We start from the raw sequence: 10,704 nt of genomic DNA on the forward strand, positions 1-10,704 counted from the left end.
CCAATGTGTCCTTTAAAATTCGTGGGGCATTAAATGCAGCCCAATAAAAATCGTGGACACCTTGTGGGCCTTAAAAAATGTGGAATCTAGTGGCAGTGTGGGTCCCTCCATGTGGGTAGCAGTCCTTCTCTCTCTTCAAGAATGCAAAATTGTCGAAACAGCCCTGTACTTGCAGTAGATCTCCACCATTGCTTAGAAATATCTTCTACAACGTAAAAAATGTCCTTGGGCAGTGGTAGAATGACTATGGGCTTGCATTACAGCTCCATGCTGACCCATTATCCTTTCTTGGGCTGAAAAGAATAATCAACTGTACGGTGGGCTAGACGAATCCGTACTTGCGTTCCGTCACGTCCAACTTGCTCCAAATTTAATCCTCTTTACAGCCATGGAAAGAAAAATGATAACTTTCCGTGTAACTTGGAACATGCAGCTCTCGATAGTCCAGAATAGCCCAAAATAGCCCAGAACCTAAAAAACATAAAAAAGCACCAAAGTAACTCCGTCCAATGTGGTAAAATGTATGCTTTATGACCTAAGATTTCACACATAAATGTGCTCATCACCTTTGTTTTGGGGAAACATCCGTATGGTGCAACTCACCATTATGGTCAGATGACCATCATCTTTGATTTGGGAAAACGCCCCTATGGTGTAACTTATCATTATGGTCGGGTGACCATCGCCTTTAATTTGGGGAAACACTCCTATGATGCAACTCACCATTATGGTCGGGTGACCATCGCTTTTGATTTGGGAAAATGCCCCTATGGTGCAACTCACCATTATGGTCGGGTGACCATCGCCTTTAATTTGGGAAAATGCCCCTATGGTGCAACTCACCATTATGTTGATTGATGGCACATCATTAATAACAAAAATAATATTGCAAAGAGTCCTTATGCTTGCCATTAACTTGCTTGATTAATCATTGATGTCTCTATTGGCCGTGGCCTGAACTTTCAACAAATAATAATTTTGGGATTCAAACAACCGGGAACTAACCTTTATTGATAAAATTTTCGTAAGTTCTTTGCATTCTAGGATCGTGGTATTGGTATCCCCTCCTGGGGCTACTTGTTTGGAGATTCTGTATGGTCCTTCCCAGTTGGGTGATAACTTTCCCATGGATCTCGGGTCTGAGGCTTCTACCTTGCGTAGGACCAGCTCTCCTTGGTGGTATTTCTAGCTTTCAGCTTTGTGTTGTAGTAGCGCGCTGTCCACTGTTGGTGTACTGTATTCCTTACCCGGACTGTTTCTCTGATTTCCTGCAACAGGTTTAAGTTTATCCTTAATTCTTCATCGTTAACCTCAGGGTCATAGAGTTGCACCCTCAGTGAGATTTCTCCAATCTCCACCGGGAGTACTGCTTCTGTTCCATATGCCAGCATGAAGGGTGTTTCGCCAATTGCCAACCTCGTGGTTGTCCGATATGCCCATAGAATGTTAGGCAGTTCTTCCACCCACAAACCTTTGGTCGTTTCTAGTTTTTTCTTGATCCCATCTAATAGAATTTTGTTCATCGCTTCTGCCAGCCCATTGAATTGGGGGTGGGCCACCGAAGTCTTCCTTAGCTAAATTTCATATTGGTCACTAAATTCTTTGAACTTCTGCTCAAACTGCTTGCCATTGTCAATAATGAAGGTTCTCGGGATTCCATACCTATAGATAACTGAATGGAGGAAGAATTTCCAAACCTTTGCTGCGGTGATTGTTGCCAAGGCTTCCGCTTCTACCCATTTGGTGAAATAGTCAACGGCCACCACCACAAATTGTCTGCCTCCAGATGCCTTGGGGTAGGGTCCCAGTATGTCCATTCCCCATTGGACAAAGGGCAATGGACTTGAAATTGAAGTGAGCTCCATTGCAGGTTGGCGCGTGATGGGTGTAAACTTCTGACATTTCAGGCATTTGCAGATAAAACTCATTGCTTCTCTGCGGAGATACAACCAGAAGTATCCTTGTCTAATGACCTTATGGGTGAGTGCCATGCCCCCCAAGTGTTGTCCACAAATGCCTGTGTATTTCCCGAAGAACATACTTTGCCTCAGATGGTCGGAGACACTTCAAATAGGGCATTGCAAATGACTTTTTTATATAGTGTTCCCCCTATCATCGTGTACCTGGTAGCCCTCATCCTGACTTTCTTTGCTTCTTCCTTGTCGGTGGGCAGTATGCCCTCTTGAAGGTAGTTGACTAAAGGGTCCATCCAGTAAGGCTCCACCTCGATTGGTAATACTTCCTCGGATTGCTCTATACTTGGAGTACCGAGGACATCTAGGTACACTGTTCTGCCCAGGTCTTAAAAATCTGAGGTGGCTGAGGGCATCTGCAGATGCATTTTGTGTCCGAGGTACCTGAAGTATCTCAAAATGGCTGAACTTTGTGATTAGGTCCTGTACTCTTCTCAGGTATTGGGCCACTCGTGATTCTTTTACCTCATATTCTCCCTTGACCTGATTAACTATCAGTTGTGAATCACTGTGGACGGTGATACGCTTTACCATCAGACTTTGCCCCAGTTTCAGTCCTGCAATCAGGGCTTCATATTTTGCCCCATTATTGGTTGTCTTAAATTCAAACCTCAGAGCATACTGCACCAGGAACCCTCCAGGACTGGTTAGTATCAATCTTGCCCCACAGCCTTGTGTGCTGGATGAACCATCCATGTACAGTGTCCACTCTTCTACCACTTCTTCAGGTTCTGCAGTGGTGGGGATTTCTTCTTCAGGGAGTGTGCACTCCACCACAAAATCCGCTAAGGCCTGTGCCTTTATGGTAGTTCGGGGCTTGTATCAGATGTCGAACTCTCCCAACTCTACGCACCAGGCTACCAGCCTTCCCGAGTGGTCGGGTTTGGCCAATATCTTCTTCAAAGGCTGGTTGGTGACCACTTCGATGGTGTAAGCTTGGAAATATGGCCTTAACTTTCTAGCCGCTGTAACCAACGCGTAGGCGATTTCTCCACGCTGCTATACCTTGTCTCAGCGTCCAGGAGTACCTTGCTGACATAATATATTGATTTTTGGACCCGCCCATCTCCTTGGACCAATACCACGCTAACTGCAACAACGGTAATGGCTAGGTACAACTGTAATATGTCCCTTGGTTCCGGCTTGACCAAAAGAGGGGGCTGTGCCATATATCTTTTTAGCTCTGTGAAGGCTATCTGGCATTCTTCGGTCCACTCAAAGGTGAGTTTGGCCCCTTTGGTCTCCCGTTCATTTGCTCAGTTCTTGAGAGCCTTAAAGAAAGGCAAACAGCGGTCCCCCGAAGTCAAGATAAATCTCCCGAGTGCCGCTATTCTTCCTGTGAGCTCTTGTAATTCCTTAACTCTTCCAGGTGGATGCATCTCCAATATAGCCTTGATCTTTGCTGGATTTGCCTCTATCCCTCTTCTCGAGACCATGAAACCGAGGAACTTTCCTGATGTGACCCCAAAGGTGCATTTGGCCTGGTTCAACCTCATCTTGCTTTCTCTTAAAACCTGGAATGCCTCATTCAAATCTACAATGTGATCTTGTGCTTTCAAGCTTTTTACCATCATATCATCTACATATACTTCCATATTGCGTCCTATTTGGTGCTTGAAAAGGTAATTTATCAAGCACTGGTAGGAAGCTCCAGCATTCTTTAATCTGAAAGGCATGCGAATATAGCAGTATGTATCCCTCCCCGCGATAAAAGAAGTTTTCAAGATATCAGGTTCATACATCCTGATCTGATTATACCCTGAGTAGGCATCCATGAAAGAAAGCATTTCATGGCCTGCCGTGGCATCTATCAACAAATCAATACGAGGCAAAGGATAGTAGTCTTTTGGACAATCTTTATTCAAATCTGTGAAGTCAATACACATTTGCCACTTGCCATTAGGCTTGGGCACCATTACAACATTAGAAAGCCATTCTGGATAGATAGCCTCCTCGATGAAGCTGGCGTCAAGCAGCTTGGTTACCTCCTCGATTACTTTTTCCTATCGCTCAGGAGTAAAGGTTCTTTTCTTCTAAAACACTGGCTTGGCAGTGGGGTAAACGCTGAGCCGGTGTTCAGCTATTTTCTTGTCTATCCCTGGCATGTCACCAGCAGACCAGGCGAACACGTCTACATTTGTTCTCAGGAAGTTTATGAGGGCGGTTTTTCTTTCGCCGTTCAAGCCTGCGCCTATCTGGACGATGCGCGTTGTGTCCCCTTCTACTATCTCCACGGGGACTAACTCCTCGGCTGGTTCGCTCCTTTCCTGCTCCCCGATATCTCGGTTGTCATCCAAATGGATTAGATGCATTTGGGGCTCCTTTCCTTTAGTTCTTAGGTATCCTTCATAGTAGCGACGGGCCGCCACCTGGCTTCCTCGACATTCCCCTACCCCATGGTCAGTTGGGAATTTTATGACTAGGTGTGGGGTTGAGACCACCGCCTGCAGTGCATTGAGTCCTGGTCGCCCCAATATTCCATTATGTGTGGAATTCACCTTTACCACCAGGAAGTTCATCATCACCATGGAGAGTTTGGGTTCTGTCCCCACGGTAACCAGCAACTCAATTGATCCTTCCACTTGTACCAGGGCCCCATTGAAACCGTATAGGGGAGACTCCACTCTTTTCAGCATCTCGGGTTTCAGGAGCATCTTTTCGAATGCATCATAGTATAGGATGTCAGCTGAACTCCCATTGTCCACCAGGATCCTTCCCACCGTGCAGTTGGCAATGACCATCTTGATCACCAAAGCATCATCATGGGGAGATTGAATATCTGCCAGGTCTTCATTGGAGGAGATTATGTGGTAATCGGTTCTCCTTTTTTTGACTGTCGTCTCGGCTTGGAGTAAATTCCGAGCGTGTTGCTTTTGGGAATTTGAGGTTTCTCCTCCCATGCCAAGCCCACCAAATATGGTTGTTATTTCCCTCAAGGGTGCATTCTCGGTGTGGGGCTTACCTCAGTGTAGTTCCTCTTTATCAGCTCTGGGGGGTGATCTTTGTCTCCCCTCTGGCTCCCGAGAACGATAATCCGTTCTCTGGTCGTTCCCTTCTTTCTTGATGAATCGGCCCAGGCTCCCTCTCTGGATGAGAGCCTCTATCTCATCCTTCAGTTGTCTGCACTCCTTGGTATCGTGACCGTGGTCTTGATGAAAGCAACAGTACTTGTTCTTGTTGCGCTCATGCGCCGGCTTGACCATCTTGGTTGACCACCGTAGGGTCACCTGGTCTTTAATTTCATTCAATATGTGTGCTCGAGTATGAGTCAGGGCCGTATACACCGGCTTGGATTCCAGATCTGCAGCTTTGGGGACCCAAGCTTTCCTGTCATCTTTCTTTTTTCTACCGTCTTTGTCATCTCGACTGCGTTTGGCGCCAACTTCTCGGGGGGTCTCCTCTTTCTTTTCCTAGGTTTTCTTCTCGATTTTATCTTCTTTCTCGACCGCAAGAACCTCGGCCAAGTTGATATACTTTTCACATCTTGAGAACAACTCATACATGTCTCCTGGTTCGTCCATAATTAAGGACTTTTTCAACTCAACATCTCAAATTCCACTACGCAATGCCTAGAACTTCACCATTTGGTCCAAGTTTCGTACCTCCAGGGCTTCTTTATTGAACCTTGTGAGAAAACCCCTGATGGATTCGTCGGGGCGCTGCTTTATGGCCAGAAGATTGGCGACTATTTTTTTATGAACTCTACTGCTCACAAAGTGAGCCAAGAAGGCCCGACCCAGATCTATGAAATTGGAGAGAGATCGTGGAGGGAGCCGAGAGAACCACTGTCGCGGCGCTCCCTTCAAAGTGGAGGGGAAGGCCCAGCACATTATAGCGTCTGAAGCGCCTTGAAAAATAGGAGGAACTTGAAAGTTTCCAAGTGATCCTCCGGATCCGTAGTGCCTGCATATTGCTCTATGGTTGGCATCTTGAACCCTTTTGGGAGGGGCTCGAACCGTACCTCATCTGTAAACGCTAAATCCGTAGTGAAGTGAAAGTTGTGAATCGGGGCTTGGTTCTTTCCCCTTATGACTTCTTGAATTTGGTCTTGGCGTTTCCTTGCACCTCCTTATTCCTTCGTCGGGTGTTGTTTGCATTGCTATGGTTCTCGCTATGCTCCGGTGAACGAGATCTTTCTCTGTTTGGCGGTGGAGGTGGGGGTATGGGGATCCCCTGTAGGAGACCGCACTGCATCTCCAACATCTGCTCCATCTTATCATCCCAGCGGGCCTACATTGCGTCAAACTATTCCACGGTTACGTAGCGTGGTGGGTCCCCTGGGAGCCTTGGCTGAAACTCCTCTTGGCGCGGTAGCTCCTGGTCTTCTGGGATAAGATCTTCACCTTCTTGCCGGGAAGTAGTCGGACGGGCTAAGGCGTCTCCCTATCCAGCGGCAGAAGGTCCTGGGGGAGGAATAGCCGTTGCGACAGTGGCGACCAATCGAGTGATCCTTGACTGGTTTCTTATGTTAGTCATAGTGGGATCTTCGTAGGTTTTCATTCTTCGGTTCCCACAGACGGCGCCAATTGTTGTGCAAAGATTTCTGCCGGAGAGAAATCCATCGGGGGCACAACTACTATGCTAGCCAAGAAACTAGATGGAATTGGGAATAACGGAGAAGAGACTGCGAAATACTCCTACTTTATTGAATATTGAATATTGTAAATTGAGCCCTCTTTTACATGAGGTTCTGGCCCTTTATTTATAGTGATGGATGGGATCTCGGGCGATCCTTCCTGTTTCAGTAGTTTCCTTTTCTGGTTGCACGATTTTTGGAAGCTCTCATTCTGGTTGTGATCCCCTGCAAATCTTGGGATCTCCAGGATTCTTGAGGCATGTGGGACCTTCCCTTGGTGGTTACGTAACTACCGCTGTGGGCCACGCTTCATAGCCGTCATGCGCGTGGGATTCTCCAAGCACGCCCCCAACTTCCTTTTGTTTGCGAACCTGAGGGGTCCACGTGTAAGGCCAGGATTTGAAGTACAAATTATGGCGTATCACTTCCCTACCCTCTCCTTTTCAGCTTAGGTTTAGATCGAAGGTTCCCTACCCTGAGGTGAGTCAAACCGTAGAATGGAATGCTTTGATATCACCTCTACTGTAATATTGAATCAGAAATCAAGTCTAGTTCGTACTTGTGGCTGGACCTGAGTTGTAGTTTTCTTTTCCTTCAAACTTTAGGTCTCTATTTGAGTGGAGTCAACAAGTCTACTTAAGCTTAGATTGAAGGTTCCCTACCCTGAGTTGAATCAAACCTTAGAATGGAATGCCTTGATATCACCTCTACTCTAAAATTGAATCAGAAATCAAATTCTGGTTCGTACTTGTCGCTGGACCTGAGTTGCAGTTTTCATTTCCTTCAAATTTTAGGTCTCTATTTGAGTGGAATCAGCAAGTCTTTCAGTTTTTTACCTCCACCGAAGTTTCAGGTGAGTCTAAGGTGGTACCGATGAGTTCCATTGCTCAAAATCGAATCTGGTTTTCTGCCTCTTCTTTTTCCTAACGTGAGGTTGAAGGAGACAGTCGATTCATTTATGTTTTAATCCATTAAACCTCATCTTCCAGAAATACCCTCCTTTAGGGTAATTCAACTTTATCCTAATTTTGCCTTCACTCTGAAGTTTACCCTCTTACAAGAAATCTTATTTCCTTTCATATCCTATCACCCATTTAAAACTACCAATTACCCCTTTGAGATTCCGTTTAATTACTATACTACCATATTATTATAGACTTATGTTTATTTATAATTCTGCCATTGGTTATATGAACTTCCACATATTTATAGAATTGCCATCGTTCCTTTGATTTGGCTATTGCATGTTTTAGTGGGCCCACAAGCAATCTGACTTCAGTCTTCTAAACCCTGGATTTGCATTATGAACAATATATCCTTCCTAAAAAATCTCTTCGTTGTCCATATGATTTTGGTTACTTCAATATTCTTATTTTTTAATATTATAACCATTATAAACATAGCTACTGCGACCTTTTTGCCTTTTTTATTTACCTATATAACATAAATTCTTCTAACAAATTATGTCTTTTACAGGAAGAATGACAAATATTGTCAAAATAAATTAATTACAAGTCTATAAAAAAGATTGGACATTAAAGGTCATGATAGTGCACAAAAGCCAAATCAAAGACTATAATAATCCAAAAGGATCGGGCAAATTACAGAATGTAACTTTAATTGATGATGAGGTACAAAAAAAATAATATTTAAATATTTTTATTTAATCATTTATATATTGATTTCAAATTAATTTATTAATTTTTGAATCAAAACTTGAATTAATTAATAAAAAATTCTTATTTTGCAGGGATCGAAAATACAAGCTGTTATGTTCAATGACACTATAGATAAACTTGATGAAATACTATTTATTGGGAAGACCTATTTTATCAGTAATGGCTTAATTAAAAGAGCAAATCCAAACTTCAAAGCGTGAATACTGAATATGAATTGACTCTAAACAACACATCAGTTGTTGAAGAAGTTGAGGATTGTATGAATGTTACAAACATGATTTATAATTTCGTTAAGCTAAGCGAATTGAAAAATCATAGTAACAAAGATGAAAATTTATTTGGTAAGTATTTATAATATTTATTATATTCACATAATATTTATTATATTGTATTTATTAATGAATTACTAAGACTAATATTATTGAATTATTTCTATTATTTTGCAGATGTTGTTGGAATCATTATAAATGCTAAAAATTTGGCAAGCATAACAACGACCAAATACAATGACAGAAAGAATAAAAGAGAAATTGAGATCATTAGCACGGAGTAAGTTTTTACAAATTTTAATCATTTTATAGTATAATTTAATATACTTACAAATAATATTATTTACTTATACTGATTAATAATAGATCTGAACCAATAATGTTGACTTTGTGGGGAGAATATGCAACCAACGAAGGGAGTCAATTAATGGATATTCAATCAGAAAAATCAGTTGTTGCATTCTCATCAATTTCAGTATCAAAATATCAAGGTAATATCTATACAATATTTTTTTAAAATAAAATATTACAATATTAAAAGAAAAGACTAATAATTTTTATTTTTCAGGATTCTCTCTTTGTACAACTGGATCAACGATCATTCAGATAAATCCTGACATTTCAGAATCAAAAGAATTACATAAATGGTAAATTTTAATTTATCAAAAAAATAAATAATTAAATAAATATATTTATATAAATATTTTTTTTATTTATTCTAACAATTTTTTATATGATACAGGTCAACAATAGAAATTGGAACTATGAAAATAAAGCAGACAAAATCAAGAGATACAAAATACACAGAAGCAGAGCATGTTAGAATGACAGATTTAATAGAGAAACAATTTTTTCCAAATCCAATAATAAAATAAATTTCTACTCATTTATTAAAATATAGAATAAAGTATTTTAATTCCAATATAATTTGTATATGTCTAACAAAAGCAAAATTGCAGGACAAGTGGTTCTACATTAAAGGAATGATAACAAAGATCATGAATGAAGAAACATGGTACAACGCATGTGCTAATTGTAACAAGAAGATCCAATCAAGAGGAAATAGCGTAACATGCGATAAATGTGAAAAGAAAGATGTACAATGTAGACCAAAGTAAGAACTTCTTTCCCAAATTTCAAAAATAACAAAATGTTTAAGTTAAACATATTTTTAATTAAAATAATTTTTTTTATTCACAGGTACTTGATAAGATTCAGGGTTACAGATTCATCAGACACTATAACTATTACAATATTTGATGATATTGAAACAGTTATAGGATGCTCACCAAGTGAATATGTGGAATCAACAAAGAAGGTAAAAACAAATTTTGGAATAAATACTTAACTTAATTAATACACTTAATATTTAATTTACTTTAATTTAATGTTTATTCTCTGTTTTACAGTACAAAAATAAATTACATTCTTGCGTGTCCAAGATTTACTATTTCTACTTTAAATTGGACAGCAGAAACAATGAAAGTAGAATATCAAGAAGAATTGTTGCTGAAAAAATCAAAAAAGAAGATGCGGAAAAGAACAAGATCATTGATTTGGAAGAATATGCAGACAACAAAAACAAGAAAATTAAAATAGGGAAGGATTACCTTTAATAAATAGTTTACATGATTATGAAACTATTAGAACAATGTCTGATTTTTGGGTTGAACAAGTTCGGCTACTTGTTTTAAGAAAATTCCTATTTACACTGTTTTGGAACAATTTACTAAGTCTTTAATTCCTCTTGATTAATTTGATTTTGTACTTTTACAAGACCAAACTTTAGCAAGAAGAAAATATTATAACAAGCGACCCTCCCCTATAAAAAATCTCTTTTGGATCTACATATGGTCACATGTGCATTTGCACGTGGGGACAAGATAGAGAGAGGAGACAGAATGGCAAGGGGAAGGCGCAAGGGAGAAGGGCAAGGAGGAATAGAGATTAGATAGGGGAGGGGCACATGAGGTTATATGATTGGGGCAGGGGGAGACTGTGAAGAGAGGGAATGAGAAGAAACTTGTGAACAGAGAGAGAGAGGGTTTTTGTTAGTATCCCTTTGTTGTTCTTTATAGTTTTCTTCTTCCTTCTTACTTGTAAATTAAATAACTCTAGGATCAGTTACAAAGTTAATGAGAAACATTTGGTTTTATTTCTCTTGCTTTAACAATGTCATTCGCTTGGTTCAATCTCCCTTTAGTACC

The 10,704-nt window shown here is 40.7% G+C and overlaps 1 protein-coding gene across 1 annotated transcript; it reads left to right on the forward strand.

The window, feature by feature from the left end:
• Positions 1–8,502: 8,502 nt before the first annotated feature.
• LOC122665468 (replication protein A 70 kDa DNA-binding subunit B-like) lies at positions 8,503–10,113 on the forward strand. The gene is made up of 8 exons (XM_043861620.1): positions 8,503–8,569; positions 8,675–8,777; positions 8,864–8,988; positions 9,066–9,144; positions 9,240–9,315; positions 9,457–9,611; positions 9,698–9,815; positions 9,907–10,113. The coding sequence occupies exons 1-8, from the start codon at positions 8,503–8,505 to the stop codon at positions 10,111–10,113; spliced, it is 930 nt and encodes a 309-aa protein (XP_043717555.1).
• The last annotated feature ends 591 nt before the right edge of the window (positions 10,114–10,704 follow it).

This window comes from Telopea speciosissima, chromosome 6, assembly GCF_018873765.1.
Source record: "Telopea speciosissima isolate NSW1024214 ecotype Mountain lineage chromosome 6, Tspe_v1, whole genome shotgun sequence".
Classification (NCBI taxonomy): Eukaryota; Viridiplantae; Streptophyta; class Magnoliopsida; order Proteales; family Proteaceae; genus Telopea; species Telopea speciosissima.

Excerpts from the sequence above, each read along its gene's own strand:
- LOC122665468 (XM_043861620.1), top strand. The coding sequence starts at position 8,503 with ATGATTTATAATTTCGTTAAGCTAAGCGAATTGAAAAATCATAGTAAC. Across the intron at positions 8,989-9,065 it reads TTCAGTATCAAAATATCAAG|GATTCTCTCTTTGTACAACT; the intron begins GTAATATCTATA and ends TTTATTTTTCAG. Across the intron at positions 9,316-9,456 it reads AATACACAGAAGCAGAGCAT|GACAAGTGGTTCTACATTAA; the intron begins GTTAGAATGACA and ends GCAAAATTGCAG.